Source organism: Exophiala oligosperma, assembly GCF_000835515.1.
Source record: "Exophiala oligosperma strain CBS 72588 unplaced genomic scaffold supercont1.23, whole genome shotgun sequence".
Classification (NCBI taxonomy): Eukaryota; Fungi; Ascomycota; class Eurotiomycetes; order Chaetothyriales; family Herpotrichiellaceae; genus Exophiala; species Exophiala oligosperma.
In genome coordinates, this window is record NW_015622840.1 from 42,075 (window position 1) to 64,206 (window position 22,132).

Here is a 22,132-nt window from a genome sequence, read left to right on the forward strand (position 1 = left end):
AAATGTATGTAGGGATAGGATTAGGTACTTAAATTCATATAACCACTAAAAGATGTACTGTCGCTTCTCCTCACTAAAGGCTCTTAGAATATAACTGGCACAGATTTAGGCTTTAATCTTCTCCGCGTTATATATAGAAATACCTAAAGCTTGGAGCTCTAGTGCCTTCATGTCTTAGTGATTAATCCTTTATATAGTATTAGCGTTACTATTAACTAAATTATACTAAAATCGTTAGATATATTTAAGATAATTTAGTATCTTCTATAATAAGTCAGTTTATATTAAGTTAATATTTAGTAGTACTATCTATATCGTTAGACTTTAGTCCTAGCACTTTATGAAGTGTTATAAGTAATATCCCGCCCTATAGATTAGGTATATTAAGTAAAGCGTTAAAGGCTATTATAAGTTCGGGATACTTTAATAGTGCTTTTAAATTATGACTTTAATAGCCTTAGAGGCAAGCTTACCATCGCGATTTAAGGCTAAAGTTACGTTAAAAGTGGTACTAACGGATTTTGTAGTAGATCATTCTGTCCGTGGGGATGCTTTTATTCGCGTATTCCTTAACGAGGTAGCGCTTTACATTTATTAATAAACCTAGCTAGTACGTTAGTCTATAGCGCTTAGTGTGAATCTTTATAACTTATCCCTAAGGTAGATATTAGCGATTCACTATTTATCCTAAGGAGATAAGAATTCGTGACTAGCTTAGATATAGTGCTTTCTATAGAGGCAGATAACTTCTATTCTAGTGGGAAATCAGAGCTCCGGGTAGTTATCTTTTAAGGAAGTAAGTAGCTCGGTTACTATCATACCTAAAAGAGTAAGGGCGGCCTTAAAACATGTTTCATTGATTTTAACTAAAATATAATTATTAATAAAGTGGGGTTAATATCCTTCGCGTTAGTAGATACTCTTTAAATAGTTAATGTTATCTTTATTAAGTTACTTATAATCCTTAAATTAGAACTTTAAAATATTAAGAGAAATATATGTAGTCTCTTAATATTATCTATACCTTTTCGTTTCGAACTTTACATTCTCTAGTTATGCTTGGCTAGTCCGCATGGCGAGAGAAACTTTTTGGAGAACGAAATTCCTAAGGCCTAAATGTGTCTAAATAATAAAAATTATGGGTTAAGAATGCCGCGCGATTTATAGAGTTAGGAAATCTTACCTAACTTAGTCTTATTATATAGTACCATGAACGTTCTTACAGTATATAGTATCTAACGAACTTGCTAAGGAAGTATTGGCATATGGATTTAATAGCTCACACTGTAGAACTCTTAACTGCATATTCCATGCATGGCGAAGACGCTAGAATACCACCGCTCCTAGGCTTGTCTCCTAAGCTCACTGAGGCTGTTCTAATTTGCTGATAGTATCCCTCGATATTATGACCTTCTTCAAGTTAGTATTGAACTCTTCTCTGTGACTGATTATATCTTCCCTTTTAGCTCCGTCTCTACCCAATGAATTGAAACTCTGATAATTGTGTGGCCTAAGAAATTGGAGTATATCAGCTTAAAGGTGCATTTTTTCGCTATAATAAGCTGATTTTCTTACTTAGCGTCTTATAAAATCGTGCCATTTCTTATCCGTTGAGTTATGAGAAAAGATAAATGAAAAGTGATTTAATTAATGGGGAATAACACTAACGCTCTGCCACCTCAATCTTCGACAGAGTTAAAGAGTATGCAGCGGCCCGAAACCATGCGGCTTGACATCGCTAGCCACCACGACGTTAATTTATAAGACTACTATAACTAGCTTAAGTCTTAGGTAAAGAACGAATTATATAAACGCGAATATTAAAAAGTAGCTAACTTTCTTCTTGAGAAAGCCTTTAACCTTGATTTAGTCTATAAGGACTAAAATCCTAGTTTCCTCATTAAGTAAGAAGAAGTAGAGAAAGGTATCGCTTAGCGATTTATGAAGGACATTTCTTTATGGGTTAAACGCTGCAGACAGAATGAGATATAAGCGGACAGTATCTTGGAGTTTTAGCTTAGGTTCATATGTCTTCAGTCGGTGAACCACCTTTTAGGAGGGGTTTTAACTTTTTTCTATGTACTGTATATAGTGTGGTGTTTATATAGGCTATAATTAATAGTTATTTTTGGCCTGAAGCTATAGTGATTATCAGAAGTGTTTAAGTGTTTAATATACCGCGAAACCGAGGATTTCCCCTCATTCACTTTGTAACGAGATAGAGGTCCTAGAGCTGGGGATAAATATTTTAATGCTGTCTAAAAATCTAGTAACGTTTCTAAACGCTTATATTGTGTCAAAGAATAGATGACTGTCTAGATAGAGAACAGAGAATAAGGTGGTGCGATACGGCTATAAACCTACTCAAGTTAGAGGACCGAGGAGTAAAAGAAATCTTAGACATGAGGCAAGGGGTTAGAAATTGGTTGAATAGCTAACACGTAAGCCTTTCACTCTTCATGTGATTTCCTTCACATAAGTGCCGTTCCTCGGACACCATCTTCAAGGTTTCCGTCCATATCGCGGATAGGAGCTGACCTTGGAAACTCATTCTTGGCCCAGAGAGTCCCGAGAACTAGTCTCTTAGGTAAAGAGGTAAAGAGAGGAAAACGGAATGGTAAAGGAGTCAGTCGAATGAAAGAAGACAGCCCCAGTCGACTACATGCTCCTGAGGAACATGGTTTCGAGTTCTCCTCCGAGGAAAAGCTACGCTCTTTATATCGGTAAAGAGACCTGGTCGGCTTTCATCTACGACCCAAAGAGGGTTAGTAGCCGCCACTGAAATATTCAGAGTCATGCCAGGGTCGTCATCCTCCTGATGGTCGGCTCTCTGAGGTGGTTGTGGTTGAGCGTTTCTTTATATGGTTCGGACAGGTAACCCCCACTTGAACCGTCTTTTCGGTTGTGCTGTGAGCTTGCTGTCCGTACCGCTGGCAAGGGTCGACTGAGTGTTTGTGATAAAGGCAGCGGCACACCGAATACCTCTCGATGACTTGATAGCACATGGTTATGCCTTTGTTGCTGCTAGAACATGTATGTGGAAAGTCCGTACAGGAGAAAGATAATGTATTAAGTGGGCCCGGTGTCGGGCCCTGCAAACCTAACTGAAACAGAAAAATGTGCCAAAAATGGTTCCGAACAAACAATTATGAGTTAGTCCAGGCAACTTTGGGTTCGCGACATTTATATTGTGGAAGTTGCGACTGTAGCCTTAGAGACGGAGCCAATCAATCACCAGATAGGGGTGGGCAGGAAGGTAAAGGGCTCACGCATGCCAAGTACATCTTAATCTTTATTGGAGGAAAGGTAAGTATTACTTACGTGATGTGGACATGGGCGAAAAGTAGTGCATAAATAACCTTATTCTGACTGCCTAGCCTTAAGAAATCACTAGATTAAAAATTGTTATGGATTATGGCAGTGAAAGCATATGTTATTGTGATTCTATCTACTCTCTCGGAATGCAGAGGGTATAAGTACACAGAGTAACAGTTAAGAAGCTTCCTCACGATTTCTAAGCACGCGGAATGATTTCATAAGGCTTTTGTTAATGTCATGATAAGTTGGTTAAGCCTTATATCACAACAAAAATAAGCGACCTACTCAGAAAAGTGTTATTTCTGTTAGGCTCATCCATAGATCGATTTTTTGTTCATTGATAATCTGAGATTTAAGAACCTATGATATAACCTAGTAGCCCCCTTCTATATTTATCTCATGAAGGGCTAGAAATCCGTCTCGACCAAGGTCACCTTCTTATGAAGATGCCGTTGTGCCAATCTCCTTAAGACGTCATGAGTCTCCGCAAATGCTGACACTAAATTGAATCAGTTTACGTTATTTTTAGGGAACGATAAGACTCACTAAGAATGAGGGTTAAGCCCTATAATGTCTACAGCAATTCGGACACTTACCGCTTATCCTGCGTGAGCAGATTAAGTATATCGCGCTCATTCTGGAGTGGCACGTTTATCTATGGTTACATGAACTTATTAGTTAAGTACTTAGAAAGGGCACTTTATTACACTAGATCTAGTACATCTAAATTTAGTTAACTTAAATCTAGAAGAGGGATAAGAACTACTTATATAGCGTTCTATACTTAGGGGGAATTAAGGTAAAGAGAAGACTTCCGGAAAAGCCTTTAGTTTTGTTATCTTAAGATTTACCTTTAAAAGCTAACTTCTTCTTTACTAACTTATTAAAATTAGTCTTTCTAGGGTAAATAGTACTTTGTCACCTAAATAAGATCTTCAAAATATTATTAAGGTTAATATAGATAGAGACCTAAAGAATTTATTATTTAATTAGTAATAGGGGAAGAATGAATTAACGAATCATGTATATTACTACTCTTTAGCTTATCTTTATTTAGTATATTATTTATAAAAGGCTGCGCGGTAATGCTAATATTTAAGATAGTTAGTAGGAGTTAGGTCTAAAGTTAGAATACTCACTAATATCATTAATCTGCTAGATTAAATGGATTTAATAAGTGACCACGTAATGATAGTGATAACCATGAATTAGTTTCTTTAAGTATGGCACTTAAGAGATAATTCTCACTCTGTTAGCGATTAACATAACTATCTTATACTAACTAATCGAGATAGTATTTCTATGTGGTTCGCTAAATATGGCCTATTTACACTTAAAAGGTCTATCTAGGCGAGCGATATAAAGAAGGTCTCTTATAAGGCCTCGCCATAGCTAGATAAAGATCTCTAAACATTCTTATGACTTAATGAACTAAGAGATAACTATAAATGGATAGCTCTACTAAAATGCTTTAAGGCCTACGGAGAGTATTTATAGATTAATATATTAGCCTGGCTCAATTTTTAAAGGTTTATAGAGATATACCTTTAATTTTAGTATACCATATAAGCATGTAATAGTGATATATATACGTTTACGGAAGGACTATTTATTATAGATAAGAACTAACATAGTTTTATAGGCGAATGTGGCTACCATTAAGGCGAGAAAGATAAGAAGATACACTTAATCTGGACACTATACTAATGATAAATGTTACTAAATTAAAGTAGTATAAAGAAGCAATAAAATCTAGTGAAGTCAAATAAATATCTTATAAGACGCTTTCTGAACTAAGCGTTATGAAGTAATAATGAGTATATAGAATGCTAAAGCCGCCTAGGTAGATTAGTAGCGAGAAAAGCGGTAAGGAAGGAGGATCTCATAATGATCACGAATAGTTTCTTAAGTTCTCTCCGAAATAAGGCTCGCTCAGTTATGGTAGTTATGATGATATGAAAAGTAGCCAGCCTAAATGCGACGAAGCTAACTATACGATAAGAGACCTAAATGGCGCCCATAGAGAGACCTAATAGATTAGCTAGAAAGTTAAGGTAAAGACCACTTAATAACAGACCTAAATTAATAACTAATAATGTCCCTACGCGGCGTTCGGTATGTGATAAATTGGTAACACTAACACCTAAATATACCACGTTAACTACTAGATATATTACGCGCAGTAAGACTGCGGCCATAGTCTAGGGACCTATAAAGGTGTGACGGTTAAGAACATAGGTATAACTTAAATATTAGTGTATGTGAGAAGTGGTGGTAATGAGCCTAGGAGTAAATAAGGAAACCCTAGTTTATAGTAGAAATATTAGAGTAATTCCCATGATTATAACCGTATAGATCTGAGTAATCTCTATGGTGAGCGAGAGATAAATCTTTTGTAGGAGATATTAGGAGGAGGTCTAATAAGATTAGGAAGAACGAAGAATAAATACTGCGGGACAGAATGATTATCCTAGCACTATGCTATGTTTAGATCTTGGTAGGCGGTGTAGGAGGTCCCATTCCACCGTTAAAAGGCTGTGTACCTTGGGTTTCACAGAATCTCGATATTCTATTTCGTTCAATGTCCGTCCGGAACTACAGTCCGTAGTAGACTCTAGTCGCCAGGGTCTCCCGGCTCTAAGCGCAGGTCAGAAGATCACGTAGAGTGAAAGCACCTGCGAGGCTTACTTAGGAGAATTTTCCCATATGAGATTTAAGGAGCGCCATATTACTAATTAATTTCAAACCTTTGTATTATATACTATAGTATAGTAGATAATACTATACTTTAATTCAAAGCTACTAAATCTTAATTAAAGTATCTATAGGCTCGCTAAATAGGTAATGAAGCTAGCTCTTCTAATAACACTAAGTTCTCCTTACACTATAAACGCTGTAATAAAACGTGCTATAGGAGTTTAGCGCCTGCAAGAATAATGATTATTGAGTCGTTCTTACCTATTATAACTCTGTCACGGACTCTGCAGAGATAGTTATCACTAAAAACCTAACAAATAGAGAATTCGCGGGCCAGCGATTAGTATTCTTGATTCTGACGGCTCTATTATCTTTTACATACTTCTATATTAATTCTATCGCGATATATCTAATAGCTCTTATATCAGCCGTTTTTGGTTCCTTAGCGGTGTAATAGTACTCTTAGTTAGCTGCAATCAATTAGTTTTTATCTATCTAACCATTACTAGAGGCTTACCTAGGACGATATCTCCGCTCGGCTTTAGTAGGATATTTAAGCATGTTAATAAGCTATACTAGAGCCTAATTAAGCTCAAATAATATAGACCTTCTAGAATCTAATCTAGTTAGAAAATAGGTCTCCATTAGCGCTTAAGACATTAGCACACCTATACCAGAATAGTGACTAGCTATTACTTAGTTAAATAAGCTAAGTAAGTTATTACTTACTCTAGCGAGATAAAAATATGTTTAAAGATAGTAAAGTATGTCTATTCTCACTTAAAAATATTTATTACCCTAATAAATTTCTCGTGGCGAACTATGTTTAATATATTAAGGATTTCTTCCCCTTCATATCTTTTGTAATTTTTAATGGTAACCTTGCCTGAATTCGGAGATAAACTAATAGCGACAGTAATAAAGTCCTTAAATTTAAGCTTATATCCTTACTTATATATTTTCTATGGTGATTCGTGTCGGACTATTAGTAGAATTACTCTCTCGCTAGGAGGCGTTTAGTAATGAGTAGATGCGCTAGGTTTTAGTATCCCTAGCTTAGTGGCCTTTTTAATCTGTTTTCTAATTCCCTTTTTAGTATCTCTTTCTATATTAGTGGCGGGGGACAATTTTTTCTATAATATACTAATTCTTTTCGCTGTCCTAGCGATCTACTTAAGGTGGTTTATAGGGGTTAATAGTTTGGAGCCGGGCTCACTTCTAATAGCTCCTAAATCGATATGTAATTCTCTATTCTAGGCTGAACGAGTGAGATACTAATAGGATCTAGGCTATATAGGTATAGGTATAGTGATAAGGTGTAAGTCAGACTTATACGTGATAAGAAATTGTTCGGGGTCTATTTAATACTTACTTACTACGTCCCAGATTCTTAGAAGTTCAGTTTCCCTTCCCGATCTAGCGGGTGAGCTGCGCTGCTCTAACTCACCCCCAGCTCAGCCTAGCTCAGTTTCATCTCACTCTCGCGCCTAGATTAGGGTGAGTTAGGGGGTGAGTCATAGGTGTGCGCAGGCTGCGCCCAAGGTGAGCCGAAATTAGACTAAGGGATGAAGGAAGGGTGGCGACGGTGGGCGACGGCCTTTGATTTGTTCATGCTATGGGGGCCATAAGCGACTTTCGACAACAGGAAATCCAAACTCTTCTCTCCTTCTCTCCCTAGCTTATGATACTTTAGTTTGTCTCCTCGCGACCTGGAAGAACTACTGATTTGTAGGCCTATAGCTACAGATAGAGATACATCATATCTCTGAAATACTCTCGTCTGCGAAGCCGGCTTTCGCGTGTCTTGCAAGACAATAAGACCAAGTTGAGGTTATCAGAGAAAAGAGCTCCTAGCACGCCACCGTGTGGAAGCAGGGCGTTGAGACACCGCCGAGGTGGCGACGGCCCTCAATAGACTACGCCGAATCCTAGGGGCTATGCAAGAACGAGCTAGTCCCGTTAGGACTTAGAAGAGAAATGCGGACCTTGGCTATCACATATCATCCTCGACATCAGGATTTCTTTCTTTGGCTGGCTATGACTGGATATATATCTACGTTCGCCCTGGTCTATCTGCACTAGTTGAAATCGAGAACCCGCAGTCAACCCGAGAAGGACGTCTGAGTTCGTCTGGAGTGCGGGCGAGAAACGATATCCATCACGGACGCGCAGATCAAGATTGTCGACTCGGTCGTCTTAATATAGGACCTAATCGAAGATATTGTCAGTCGAATGCGGAAACATTCGATCTTAATGCACGCATTGCTTCCTTTCGCTCGGTAGTAGATGGTCGTTAGCAGATATAAATAAATGCCAGCTCAATTCGCTAACGTCCTCAAAGGAAGATCTACATAGCACTTATCATTTTACATAGACTGGATACTACTAGTACTGTAGCATCCATGACCAGGTTACGTCGGTTCATCAGTTCTGGCCGCTCCAGCGCAATTTTGGGGTTACTTAACCAACTTAAAGATAGCGACCGGTGTGACGCGAAAAAGTTGAACAGCGGCAGAGAAGAGCTAGAAAGCCATCAAGTATTGATGCCTATTCGACTACTTAGCACTCTTTAGAATTTTAACACGTGACGATGGAAATTCGTCCTAAATGACCTTCGAACTACTCTCGATAATGTCATTCTAGCGCTCTCTCGATATCACTTCTCTCTGACGAAACGACACTTTTTCTACCGGCCTTAACAGTTAGTATCTAATTAGACTACTTAACGCGCTTCGGAATAATTGCATATAACAACTAAAATCCCTCATAAGATGACCTTCGATAACTCTCGTCGCAATGTGTTCTTTCTTAATATCACCCTTCTGCTAGCATCAGAAGTCCACGGATCCCGGGAAATGGCTCAGGCCGACCATGTTACACCACCGAGATCGCGGGAAGCTGTCGAAGCGCTTTGTGAGCAGAATGTTGAACGAGATGGTTCCGGCGATGGTCTTCTTATGTTCAAAAATTCCAAAGCACGCTAGACTTTGATTGCTGATAATGATGATTTATCTCGGCGTACCCTTCCATTCTCATTGCCTCGCACAATGATGGCCATATCGGTTTCACTAACACAAAAAGTATGTCTTACTATTATTCTCACGCCTTATAAAATGACATAGTAAGTGCCTAAAGGTTCAATTCGTCTATTGATATTCACTATCCGCCGATCAAGGTAAATGACGCGATCTTTGAGCGTTCGGAGACGATTGGTAAGATTATTAGGATCTCGATCGATAGCATTCAATCGTAGCATGTATTTAGCGGCTCTGTCACGCAGGTTAAGAAGATATCCATGAATTATTTAGATGTGCTCGCTAAGGCTATTCGGATTACGGTCAATAGCACTGAGACAAGGATTAAGGCCTCGAAAGCCGTGATCTAGATTATTAACGCTTTGTTTAAGCTCTCCTAGGCGCTCACTAAGGCTATAGGGATTGCGGTCGACGCCGTTAAGGTGATTCTTAAGGTTCTTAAGACGTTCATTTAGACTGCCTAGATCACGATCGATATGGTCGAGACGGGGTCCAAGATTGTCAAAGTCCCGACTGAGAGTATTTACCCTTTGCTCGAGACTCCTTAGGCGTTCGCTAAGACTATTGGGAGTGCGATCAATAGCGTCGAGGCGAACACCAAGAGTGTTAAAGTTCTCTCGCAGACGACCAAATCTTTGGTCCAGGTTCCGAAACGCTCGTTGAGACTATTTGGATTGTGATTAACATTACCTAGGCGTGTACCGAGGCTGGCTGTAGTCTGGTTGAGCGTGTTGAAGTCCAACTCTAGCGCTCTGTAGCGCTCACCTATATTCTGCGTGCGTTTTCAAAATGGACAGCATCATCTTCGAGGATCCTTCCAAACCTCGGATACGCTCTAAGCAGCACGCTCGTGCAGCGCCGGTCAGCTTTTTTACCTCCTTAGGCCGAGAATGCATTCAAGAAGTCAAGCCACAGGCCGTGACGTCAGTTCCAAAACTTAAGCTACACGAACACTCTCACACAAGCGACAAAGATCGTTCTAATAAGCCCGAATGATTTTTAGGCCACTCTGATCGTGTCGACAGTAAAATCGTTGATAGATCACTCTAGAGCCGCGAAGTTTACTAGATTAGAACTCGAAGACTTCACTCTATAATCTATGTTGTAGCTCTCCGCACGATATCAATACTAATAACGGGCGAATAATGAAAGATACTTCTCTTCACGACGACTTCTCTCTCGCCTAGATTGATAAAAACGGCCTCGTTAAGAGCCTTAATGACGATTTGGAAAGTCTCTTTTCCGGTGTTCCGCTAAATTTAGAAGTTTTGAAAACGACTGGGCCCGACGAATATTCTAACGGTTAAGCCTAGAGCTTCTCTTTATGCGCCGCTAAGACCTACGATATTATCATTTCGTCACCAAGCGCTAACGATTCAGTCCGCTCAGAAACTCCTAGCCTGCGGTCGAACTCTGACGCCATTGACCTCACGGTAGAATCGAACTGCCCTCAGCCGAAGCGGATAGCGGTACCGCCAACAAAGCAATGCCTCCCGCCATCGTCGCATCATAAATCAAGGATAGAGATGGTCATTCCAAATTCTCATCTCTCATCGGGCTCACAACTTCCCCTCGCTCAGTCTGCAAACATTATGGTAACACCGAAGGGAACCAGACAACAGACGGTGTCTTCGCGACCTATTGAGCGCGTTAAACGTGGCCGAAAACGACGATATAGGAGTGAATCTGATACTGCCTTATCTGATTCTCGTCGAGTGCGTGTGGAAGCTAACTCCAATGGAAAGCCGTCCCCTACGGAAGGCACTGCCGCGCATTCCTTTCAAAAAGATACTCATCTTCACAAGCCAGGCTTTAAGTACGGAGCTCCTATCGACACCGAGACCTATAACTCTATCCATAGATCAGACAGCGAGCAGGCCCTCGTTGATCGTGGTGCGAGTGTAAACTACGAAGATAAACATGGACCTAATATTCTTCGAGGCAGACTCAGCACGACTCCCACTGTATTGTTAAACGACGAGCCGTCAAATAGCCGCCACAAGCAATATCAACACTGGGACAGATTAAAAAGCTTGAGCGTACAACCTGTGACACCAAGTGACGCCGCCTTCATCACCGCAATTATTGACAGCGCGGCTGAACTTCAGGACTTCTTTCAAGCACCTGCGGCCTGGGCCGTTGCGTGCGGAGTTCAGCCCGATAAGCTGGTAAATATCGCGCTCAAGCCACTTGCCAACCGTTGCTGGCTCCTGACGGCCACTGTATCACGATGTGCTAGTGGCATGGATCTTTTAAGACGAGGTCGGACCCGGAGTAGAGAAAGATGGTCACCCGATCCAGACACGAGTAGCGACTTTTGCTCAAGCGAAGGTGAAAGCGATTCTCGGCCAACGAAGCGAGGCCAGTGGACGAGTGAAGAGAATGACAAGTTGACAAAATCGAGGCGACTCGGTGAAGCGTGGTCCTGGACTTTCGAGAAACTCCCTGAACGATCCGAAGCCGCCGTGCGATCACGGTGGTTCGTGGTGCCAGCACCACGAATGGAAGTGACCAAGACAAGGCCAGTCTAGAGTGTTCTCTTCCGAGGCGGCTTACAATTATTTTAAACTGCAGAATTTACTCGAGATCACTGTGATTATGGAAGTGTAGTTGTGAGCTACATCAAAAATTGCTTTCAAGACTAAGTACAGTACAGATCATAATGGGGAAGAAGTCTTGAGTTCTCTTCCGAACATAAAACCGGACAGCCAAGCTAGAAGCTTTACAAGTATTAGCCATACTGGGTATAGTCGACCATGCGCCTTTATCACGCACGAGCTGGGCATATCATGAATCAGTCTTTCAACCGACTGTAGGTTGGCCTGTAGCCTCATCTTCCACCGAAGTACCTCTCGTTTCGATCGTTGCTCATGATCAATTTGTACTTTACGACGATGTTGTAGTCTTCTCGCACGTGCCGCAGCTTGGTACGCTATATTTCGTTTTCGATTGATGACCCGTTGATAATCCGCACGTTGTCTTTGCTTCTGTGCTTGTAGAAGATCGACTGTTTTGAGACTGGCGGCATCTTCCAGATCTTTGGCAAGCTGAGTTTGTTCTCGCGCGACCATGTGTGATAGAGCAACAGCGGAGAAAGCGGTCATGGCGTGCAAGCACCACGGTTGATTCGCAATTGCCTTGATCTGGAAAGAATGTCAATTAAAATCTATGAGCTGGTCTCATATACAGCTCACTCGTTCTTTCTGTCTTGCAGTGGCGGACGGGCTACGTGCCAAAGCCTGCTGAACTGTGCTCAACACCCTCCCAACGCAGGATGAGTATTCATTTTGTGTGATTCTGTTGATGTGGTTTCGATGAACTGCCGCGTGACGGATTCTGCGTGAGATTTGTAAGTCTACCATGAATTGGTCTCTTCGATCTTGTATGATTCCGCAGTTCATCATAGACTGCCTGTTGTTCAGACAATGGCGAGAAACGTCGTCGATAAGGAGCGTCAGCTCTGCAGCCTGTGGGCAGGGCCATGACCGAGTCGAGAGTATATCTGGGGCCGTTGCCTCACAAAATGTGAACAATGCTTGTTCGAGATCATTTTGCCATTGAGCAAGGAGTAGATGAGTTTTGAGAAAGCTACACAAGTCATGTTAGCTCTCCGAATATGACTAGGTATGGGCACGAACGTACCTGCATCCACCAAAATATTGTGAGACTACCTGAGCCTCAATCTCTGTTCCAGCTGGCATAATGATCACGATAAGTATTGGAGACTCGGATCTTGTTTGAATGATAGTCGAATGCGTTCACTTTCAAAAACTGGGCCTCCTTTTAATATATCGAACTGGCGAAGTACTGCAAGACTTTAGCACTTAAACCAGAAGTCCCCTATCTTCGCGCATTCGATAGTCTTGCAGGAGGTAAGGTGCACGGATCGTTTCGTGATCCTGTTCAGCTTTGATAGAGGATCGAACACTATACGCTCGATAAGGATGAATTGGATCATTGGTTAAGGCTCCCCTTAAAAGAATTCAAGCTAACCTTGCGCCGAACAAACACTCATTTCATTTCATTTCGATCTCGCACTCGCACTCGCACTCGCACTAGCACTGACATAAAATCCATAGATCTATGCATCAATAGACTTTACGTAGCTTCTTAACCCGCATCACATTCTGGTGGTATTCCTGCTCTTTCAAGTCGTTTCTCTGTCGCAGGCTACGCCGGCGACGCGGGTCTTTATTTGCTTGCAGGGATCCCAGAAGCCAAGCTTCATCACTGATTTTGCTTTTCGGGGTCCAGCAAGTATTCCATTTGATCTGATAGAGCGTTACACCAGCCTGTTCCTTTTTCTCGATGATAGCATACACATGAGAAAGAAGGTCGCCACGGCACTCTGCTTGACACTTCCGTGCATGCGGGTCGAAGGCCGATATCCTATCTTAAAGATCGACTAGAGTCATACTGTGGAGGTTCTCTAACTTGATCTCGGCGTTAAGCTCCTTAGCCTTTAACTCAGTCACGGCGTTGGCCGGGACAAAATTCTTTGGGCACATCCATCGATTCTTAGTATCCAATAGATACTCGTACTCTCCATGGTTCTAACAGTATCTCCGAGCGTAGGCTAAGTCATGGTCTTAGAGTCTATCGAAGGAAAGTCCCACAACCTCAGAGTCGAGGGAAGGCAAGCCCGCTGGGCTCCGCGCTCTGGTATCAGGATCTGCCACATTATGGACGGTGGCGACGATGCTAGAATCTGCTGCTAAGCTGTCCGAGGTGAGAGAGCTGTCTGAGACGATAGAGCTGTTTGGGCTGTCTGAGCTGTCTGCATCTTGAGGCGACTCTGGGGTGTCACATTCTGCCATGATTTCTTCAAATGCATCCGCTAACAGTTGAGACGGTTCATGTCTTCCCCTTTTGGACAAAGGTTTCGAAGTCGACAACTGGATAGGGGAAGTGGTTTGGTGGGAGTTGGATCGTGGAACGAGAGGTCGAATTGTCTTGCCGAAGCGAAGAATCGCCTCGAACTTCTTAAAGTCGGGTTTAAGGCATAGTTGAGATAATCGATTGTAGAGCGGTTGATATCTTTCAGAGTGTAATCCAAGGATTAAGAAGGAAGACAAGATGTGGAAGGGCACATTGAGGGTCACGACCGTACTTACACCCATCAGGGATTTTGCCAAGTGCACAGCCTCTGTCCTCGCTTTCGTTAACGACAAGCTCAAATAGGATGGCAGAGCGGCAAGGCGAATCAGGTTGATGAGTAGGGGGAATGATGTCACTTGCTTGTCCATAGCTGCTTCAAGCTGCCTTCTGTCGCTGGCAAGCGGACCTTATTTGACAGAGCTCTGCAGGAAGGTTACACTTCGTAGACAGGAGCTTCACGTAAACGCTCATATTGATCGTGATATTGTCCTGGTGGCTGGCTTGACGAGAGTCGCTGCTTTGAAAGGAGCAAAATAGACCCCAGACTTGTTCCGCTGCGATTGGGAACATCTAGAGCAGTAAACAATTCGGCGTCAGGGTATCTGCGTTGGCCCCCATTGGTACTGTGCCTTGGGCCTTCGGCGGCCTCTTGTGACCCTTTTTGCATCAAAGAATATTCCAGCGAGGTCAAAGCTTTCCTCAGGCAAATCCAGCTAATATCGCTGACGGCTAAGAGCGTTAGACGATAGCTCATTCTTACCGCGCCGTTTTTTCTTTGTCATCCATCTCATCACATGTAGTCATAAAAGGAGTGGCCGAGGATCATCTGCATACTGACAGGCAATCGATGTTGGATCCGAAACGGTGTTTTGACTTGACGAAGTGAGGGTGTTTGAAAGATCGAGCGTCTCGGCTGTCGTTTAGGAGATGAGCCCTGAGATATCTAAAGCAGTGGGATTCGCAAGGACATCTGGGTCTCTCTGGGCTTCAGCAAGTATCGCCATCATTTTCGAAGCAAGGCTTTCATCTTCCTGTCTCCTCAACCTCCCATTTGGAAACACCACTCTCCGAAGCCGATTTATCCAGGGCCGCAGTGGCTCATAATATGAGGTGACATGTTGATTCAAAGTTTCTAGAAAAATGCCCTCATCTGATACCGTACCTAGTTTCAGTTTGGCCAGTTCTTCCATGTCCACGTAGTTCCACTTCTCGAACATGGGCACGACTCTACCGCTCTTTTGGGGTTTGTCGTAATGGATGGATATCCAGAAAAGGACCCAAAAAAACGACTCGTAATCATGCATGGCCGAATGTTTCTCACCCAGCAGTACCCCAATGGCCATGAACGCTCTCGTACCTGTTTTGCCACGCGCTCCTGAAGACCCTTCTCGTTGAATCCGTATCGCAAGGTCGAGATCAATCAGAAACGCTGGCCAAGATCGATTGGCAGGGTCTTCGTTCATCATCAGATTGCCTACCGATATATCGCGTTGAAGGATCCCGGTCTGATATAGAGATTTGGAGCCTATCCTTATTAGCCACTGAATGCAATCCACTGTAGTATCGTTTACCTTTTATACAACCTTCCAACGCGGCCAGCATTGCGGCGCAAGAATTTGCCCGGTAAATAGGTTTTCCGTAGTCAGACACAATAACTCTTCGGTGGACACGGTTCAGGAGGGTGGGACTGATTGTCTTTTTGGTCGGGGAGGTGGAATATATTCGCTTGCCCGCAGGAATTGATGCACTAATAGAGCTGGATAATCTTTTGCGCCCGATGCTGCCTGAAACTTCAAACCTCCGACCTCTATCCGGACTCTTAAGTGAGACTGAGGCGCTCGGCGATAACATCGAGCTCTCTGTTTTCCGACTCTGGCTAAGAAAGTTCGCAGCTTTGGAGATATCTAGCATCTTGCGAACATTAGTCTAGACATCGTCGTCGATAAGACCTACCTGGACTGTTTCATAGTGATAGTATCTGGCCACATTCTCCACTTCTTTCTCTGTTGCCTCTCGCAGTAATTCCCCTTCTTAGTCGCGCTCGGGGTATTGCCACGAATCTTTGATGACGAGAGAAACCTTAGACTCATCGCCTTCTCGATAAGCTTTTCAGCAAGTTGTCGCTCGGCCCACCACAGAGATCCCACGCCTTATTAAGATGTTCAGTACAAGTCGTTCATTTCGGCCATCGCGGGTGATTTTCATAAACCTAACATCATTCGATTTCACAATAGTGGGATCAAATCCCAGCTACTCTTTATCTATCCAGAGAAACCCTAAGATCACTGAGACAAACCGCGCGCCGTCTTTATTGATATCAAATGGCTCCGAAGCAATGCCGCCAACACGATTAAACTCCCATAACCTCATGATCGAACCGCAGAGAGTGAATCCCAATACAAAGCGGCGGCTATCCTAAGCGGCGAGGACCTCTCGAACATATCTCGCTAGATCGAACCATGTCTTGGTGGCCATATCAAATGCGGGATTACTTTTTAGCTCTTCAGGCACAAGAATCTGCGACCAATGGTATACAGCGTCTTCGGCGGCATTGAGGTCATCCACAAAGCCAATGTCTGGCTTGCGATTAGCTCTAGAGCCTTCCAGGGCTTTGTTTGGTCGTATCAGGGGACCTCGTGTTGAGATTGGGGCTAAAACGAGATTTTTGGCGAGGTTCTAGAACAGGTGAACTCGCTGAGCAAACCACTTCAGCACAACCTTTTCTCGAGCATCTTTTGGCCAATCTGTCCAGCCTATGTCCTCTCGATACAAGGGAACATCAGCCTCCTGACATTTGTCAAACATAGCTACAGCATTCTCTTCCAAGTCGGGGATCTTCCCGTAAAACGTTTCGTAGAAACCGGGTATGCCAACATATAGAGGCCCCATCTCTTCCTTTAGCAAGTCATCCATATATTGTCTCTGCTCGGATGAGTTGACAATAGTGCTTGTGCTGTGCATGTAAGGGGTTTGAAGTATATGGGCCTACGGACAAGGTGGTGGCGTAGACTCAGTGAGAGTAGCATAGGCCTTCGCGAACAGAGTTTTGTCCGGGGCTCCGTTAATAACATCTCGCAGGAGAGGAATGATAGAATTGGCGTCAAATTGTTCAGAATCGATCTGGGCGTAGAATCTAGAAAGGTCACCGGAAAAGGACCCTCGACCAGTGTTGGAAGATAGCTTGCGGGAGGCAGGAAGATTTTGAAGGGCGGAAACTAAATCAAGAGCAAGGTTTTTGATATCTGAGCTGGTCAGTAGCGTTATCAGAGAAGGCGGTTTTGGTTATCTCTTTCCCCTATCTCACTAAGGACCTCAGTGGAGGGCGAAACTCCTAGTCTTTGACAAGTTGCGATGAATGAATCGCGAAAGGTGTCGAGGCCGGCCCCGATCGGATTGTCTTGGATGACCTGCGGTCTGAAATGATCCATCACGATATATGCACCACGCCATACCTAAGAATCCGAAAGTCACGCCATAAACGTGTGCGCTGACCAGATTTGATGTTGAATGGGAAGCTTTGGCTACAGGACATTCGCGATTCCTACGTTGCTGATGGGAAAGGCAACTATCCCGAGTCACATGCGGTATTTAAGTCGGCAATATTCTTGGCAGCGGTAAGAAGGCGATTCTGCTGCGAATTTCTGTTGTATCTCTCAGTTACAAGAGTGCACTTCATGATACGTACTGACTGGCTAACTTATAGTAACTCAGCAATTGCAGAGAAGACTATCGAGGACGCGATGGGGGAAATCCGGATATAGCGAAAAAGACACAATACTGTACCTATTTCCTGTCTAACGCAAGAAATCCCTACACGGACGAGGCTTCCTTCGAATCGACTCTCCTGTCGAATGCTGCGTGGATCCATATCTCCAGTCCTCCCGAGTATTGACGTCAGGACGCTGTCAAAGGCAGGGGAATTCGAAACAGTTCTCACATTGCATTGAAGAGATGGAAAAGCTCCTGCGGTGAGAACAGCTAAGGAGACACGTTGAGAGTGGCGGCATTAAATGGAATTTGCGAGGCAAAAAAAGTCGAAGCCATTCTGATGACAAGAATTGGCTTCGAAGGTTCATTGACTCTCAAGAACCTTAAGGTTATCTTGCAGAAGGCTATATGATTGGTTTTGATGCACTTTAGACTAAAAGTTCCTTGTGTACCCGTCTACGTTATTGTACAGTCCCAGAGCTGGCTGGAGCCACGCAATTCCTGCCGTTCCATCCTGTTTGCACTAGTCACAGTCTTACAATTGTCATAGCAGAGTCGATCTTGAAATTCTCCTCTTCACAATGACATTGACGAAAGTTTCAAAGCAACTTGCTGCATTGATATAAATCGCTCTGACCAACACCCATCGATCACCCCCTGAAAAGTAAGTCCACAAGTGTTTGGGAATTCACTTGCGCTGAACTTTGCTTCGGTATACGCCGCTGTCTGGTCGTCATCTAGTCCTGCTGTCTCGATATGATAAGGAGTGATCCCGGTCTCGATCTGATACACCATACACCCAAAAGCGAATATATCGGTTGATTTGCTGACATTCGCCATACTTGATCGACAATAACTCGTCTTGTAAAAGGCAGTCGGCTCGAGACCCCTTATCCCGCAGCCCTCGAAATCAACCCATTTAGCAATACCTTTTACCAGAATAGCGTTATGACAACCAACATCGGCGAAAAGAATATCGCTGCTATGAACATGGCAAAGACCGTCACATAGATCGCGTATGATTCTGAATTTCATGCTTATGTCAAGCCCTTTCCGAAGAACGATCGGAAGTGGAATCCCGCGTTCCAGGACGATTCCACTTGGAGTATCCTTTGGGTCTGAGTATTGATTTGGATAATAAGGTCCGAGATATTTTCCAATGTTTGGGTGCTCTCCGAGAAGAAGATATGCTTCAGCTTCTCTCTGTAGCCGCGCCTTGCGATCATCGGCGTGATAGTGTTTGATAACCTCTGTGGCATTATAGGCTATGACCACTCCGGTAGTTCCTACGTAGCCAGACTCAAGGTCTCCCGAAACATCGTTAAGCGTCTCAAATTCTCTGAGCCAGTTGATATCCTTCGTCGTAGTGGGATTGGCGTGTGTGAGTTCCATATTGCATGACGAAGAATATCAGGGTTGTAAGGGAAAATAGAAATGAAAAGGTAGATGAATGGACGAGGAGATTATGTATGTACGACAAGAGGAGAATATGTATCGATGCTCGAGACGTACGTTCGATCTGGAGGGAATAAACACTAGAAGAGAATCAAATTTTGCAAGCTCAAAACTAAGTAATCACAGCGTCACCGCCTCATGGATAACCGTTGCTCGTAGCATCTGTGGTTGTAGCGGCGTAAGGAATTGATTGACTAACTAAAAATGAAGGAGGGAACTGGCCGCTATATATACGTAAAAGCATGTCAGCCGATGTGGTGGGCGGAGAATTGTATATCCGACCCTTCACGTTAGGATCATACAGCCAGGTGTTTCACGTGACCTCGTTTAGTTTCCTGCCACCTTTTCAGTTGCGGGGAAGATCTTTCTATTGTTGACGCAGTTAGCCGTACTCCGTAGAACTTGACGTACTCCGTAAAGCTAGGGTCAGATCCAGCAAGCTTACATGTATGTAACGTATCGGGCCAAAATCAACACCCGAATCTCGACACAGAGGACACGCACCCCCCCTTCTAGTTTCTCCAAATTGACCAAGGCGTGCGTCAAAAGTAGCGTTTTCGCAGTAGCGATCCCGATTTGCTGCGTTTTCGCAACGTCGATAGAACCGTGTTTCAGCTTTATGGCGCTCGCGTTGACCTTGATTATTTGTTCGCTGACATTGTCTGTATACGGTTGTAGCGGTAGTATAGCTGCACATCTTGCAAAGGGCCAGAAAGGTAGCTGGAAAGGACAGTCAAGTGCTCCGTAGAGAGTTCAGGAATATTAGTGCTTTGTCCGTATAGCACTGGGCTTAGAGAAGACATGTCTACTACATCTTGCGAAGACCGCCATTTTATACTGTTCTCGCATCTACGAAGAACCTTGCAACTTACAGACTTTAAATGGGATGCTGGATCACTCCCAAGTTGATGCTGGTCATAATGCATCGGAAGCACAGGACCTAGTCGTATGTGGCCACGATTGTTAGCCCTTGTATTTGGCCTTTATTCAGCAAAAGGCTAGTAACCCTCATAGGGAAAAGGCTCTGCCTCTCCCTCCCAAAAAAACAACCCTCCAAAAAGTCAACCCCCAAAAAGTCAACCCCCCAAAAAGTCAACCCCCCCAAAAAGTCAACCCCCCCAAAAAGTCAACCCTCCAAAAAGTCAACCCTCCCAAAAAAGTCAAAAAGTTAACCCTCCCAAAGAATCCCCTCGCTCTATCGCTACCTCTCGCCAAGGAAATGCAACAAAGCCCAGATATCAAGAGAATCATTTCGATTCTCACCGGAAGATTTAGTAAAGCATGGGAAAGGACAAATGCTCCCCATGGAATGCTTAAATCTTTAGACAATGTACCGAATCTGGAGCCTGGACATATTGAACGAACCCTCTTGAGTATTGGATTCAAAGCCTGGTTTTCTTATTTCCTTGCGGGGCAGCGCAAAACTTCACATTACTCGGGACATGCTGATGACATATGGGTGCTGGGAGCACTTGAAACTCTCGGTGAGGGAACTCTGCAGGACGTTGCGAGAGCGATTGAACAGACTCCATTCCATCCGACAGTGGAAGACGCAATAATCAAATTGCGCAGACAGCCCAAAAGGAGTTGTAAGTGCTAGTCACGGCTATTAGAATACGACTTCTGACTAACTTTTCAGCTCCTTTGGCTTCAAGAATGGATGAGTTGAACCCTGGCGAAATCCAAGTCAGCTCCGTGGCAGCGCTTCGAGATTCACAGCCACATCCGCCCTCTGTCCCTACAGTTCCACAGAGTACTACACTCAGTACCGTGGCGAACGGTGAATCAGGATCCACAGCGAGGGAGACACCAGGTTTTCAGACGGTCTCAAATCCTCCTGCCAGGTACTTACCTGCGTTGTTTCGGCCCTACATGGTCTCGGCGATCAGGAGGAATGGTGATCGAGCCCATATAGAGATGTCGTTTCCCTATTCTTTCGGTCTTGGGATGGTTTGTATGAGTTTAGCTATTCTACCGAGCAAGGTCGAATTCCTCGCGCTGAAACTCTTTGGCACTCAAGTGGATTCCGAAGGAGAGTTCCGCTACATCGAGCAGGCAAACGGAACGAAACTCCTCATCAAAAACGAAGTTGTGGCACAAGGTGCCCAAGAGGAAGGAATTGTTGGACTTCTTAGCCCTGTGTTTTGCCAAATGCTCGAAGTGAGTCCAGCACGAAAGGCGGAAATAAATCAGGGAATCATTAACACAAGATTTGTGAACATGCAAATACCTGGTGATCTCAGCCAGGATGGAATTCTTACTATCAACATCGGAGAAGGTGAAGCATACCAGGTCAAAGACATACTCTTTAAAACATAAGGAGCTGATTTTCGGCATCATTCCTCCCCTTTCATCCTGCCTCCGTCTCCCATGCATTTCAACATCAAGCCCACCGGAATAATTGCAGATCCTGTCATTTTATCGACCTTTTGTACTTGTACGAATACACCTCCCACTTCTTTTGCCAGCGTCACCTGTTTACAATCACGCCAAAATACTCGTTCGCCAGATCCATGAATGCGATGAGGGGTCTTATGGCTGGTTGCCCAATTTATGGTCGACGGATCGAGGTCTTGAATAGTAATTTCCGCAGGCGGCTAAATGAAATATTAGCCACATGATTTCCACATATAATAACACTTACCATGAGTAAAATCAAATAGCAGCGCGAATGGTCCGGCTCGCGCTTGAGAAAGGTACTCTTGATAGTCGTGGATCTTGGAGGATTGTGTGGAAGTCGAGAAATTATTCTGAAATTGTCGACGTCACCAGGTTATCGTGTAAGACAGGTAGATAGGCCCTAACCGAGTCTGACGGAAAGGTCCAGGAGACGAAGAGTATTCTGGTTAACAAAGTCTTCCGTGACTGAAAATTGAGAGAAAGCATAAGTGACTCTCTCGTGTCAAATGAGGAAGTAATGAGGGGTAGAAATTGGGCAGCAAGGTTAGAGCGCTTTACTACTTTGAGAAAGATTGTGTCGAAGGTGGATTTTATTCCAAGGTGGACTTTTATTCCAAGGTGGACTTTTATTCCAAGGTGGA

The 22,132-nt window shown here is 43.5% G+C and overlaps 8 protein-coding genes across 8 annotated transcripts; 3 read left to right on the forward strand and 5 right to left on the reverse strand.

The window, feature by feature from the left end:
• Window positions 1-9,839: 9,839 nt before the first annotated feature.
• PV06_11231 (uncharacterized protein) lies at window positions 9,840-10,046 on the forward strand (the record flags this gene model as incomplete). Its single annotated transcript, XM_016412872.1, has 1 exon — window positions 9,840-10,046. One exon carries the CDS (start codon window positions 9,840-9,842, stop codon window positions 10,044-10,046), a length of 207 nt encoding a protein of 68 aa, XP_016256736.1.
• Window positions 10,047-10,576: 530 nt separating this feature from the next.
• Window positions 10,577-11,641, forward strand: PV06_11232 (uncharacterized protein; the record flags this gene model as incomplete). The annotated part of the gene is made up of 1 exon (XM_016412873.1): window positions 10,577-11,641. One exon carries the CDS (start codon window positions 10,577-10,579, stop codon window positions 11,579-11,581), a length of 1,005 nt encoding a protein of 334 aa, XP_016256737.1. The 3' UTR covers window positions 11,582-11,641.
• A 66-nt stretch (window positions 11,642-11,707) lies between these two features.
• Window positions 11,708-12,751, reverse strand: PV06_11233 (uncharacterized protein; the record flags this gene model as incomplete). The annotated part of the gene is made up of 3 exons (XM_016412874.1): window positions 11,708-12,193; window positions 12,245-12,638; window positions 12,693-12,751. The coding sequence occupies 3 exons, from the start codon at window positions 12,749-12,751 to the stop codon at window positions 11,708-11,710; spliced, it is 939 nt and encodes a 312-aa protein (XP_016256738.1).
• Window positions 12,752-13,639: 888 nt separating this feature from the next.
• Window positions 13,640-14,296, reverse strand: PV06_11234 (uncharacterized protein; the record flags this gene model as incomplete). Its single annotated transcript, XM_016412875.1, has 1 exon — window positions 13,640-14,296. The coding sequence occupies one exon, from the start codon at window positions 14,294-14,296 to the stop codon at window positions 13,640-13,642; it is 657 nt and encodes a 218-aa protein (XP_016256739.1).
• Window positions 14,297-14,848: 552 nt separating this feature from the next.
• Window positions 14,849-15,839, reverse strand: PV06_11235 (uncharacterized protein; the record flags this gene model as incomplete). The annotated part of the gene is made up of 2 exons (XM_016412876.1): window positions 14,849-15,453; window positions 15,500-15,839. The coding sequence occupies 2 exons, from the start codon at window positions 15,837-15,839 to the stop codon at window positions 14,849-14,851; spliced, it is 945 nt and encodes a 314-aa protein (XP_016256740.1).
• A 504-nt stretch (window positions 15,840-16,343) lies between these two features.
• PV06_11236 (uncharacterized protein) lies at window positions 16,344-17,356 on the reverse strand (the record flags this gene model as incomplete). The annotated part of the gene is made up of 4 exons (XM_016412877.1): window positions 16,344-16,579; window positions 16,721-16,875; window positions 16,918-17,170; window positions 17,233-17,356. 4 exons carry the CDS (start codon window positions 17,354-17,356, stop codon window positions 16,344-16,346), a joined length of 768 nt encoding a protein of 255 aa, XP_016256741.1.
• Window positions 17,357-18,028: 672 nt separating this feature from the next.
• Window positions 18,029-19,948, reverse strand: PV06_11237 (uncharacterized protein). The gene is made up of 2 exons (XM_016412878.1): window positions 19,537-19,948; window positions 18,029-19,458 (listed from the first exon to the last, which is right to left on the reverse strand). Exon 2 carries the CDS (start codon window positions 19,026-19,028, stop codon window positions 18,213-18,215), a length of 816 nt encoding a protein of 271 aa, XP_016256742.1. The 5' UTR covers window positions 19,029-19,458; window positions 19,537-19,948; the 3' UTR covers window positions 18,029-18,212.
• Window positions 19,949-20,300: 352 nt separating this feature from the next.
• PV06_11238 (uncharacterized protein) lies at window positions 20,301-22,132 on the forward strand. The gene is made up of 2 exons (XM_016412879.1): window positions 20,301-20,680; window positions 20,731-22,132. The coding sequence occupies exons 1-2, from the start codon at window positions 20,311-20,313 to the stop codon at window positions 21,408-21,410; spliced, it is 1,050 nt and encodes a 349-aa protein (XP_016256743.1). The 5' UTR covers window positions 20,301-20,310; the 3' UTR covers window positions 21,411-22,132.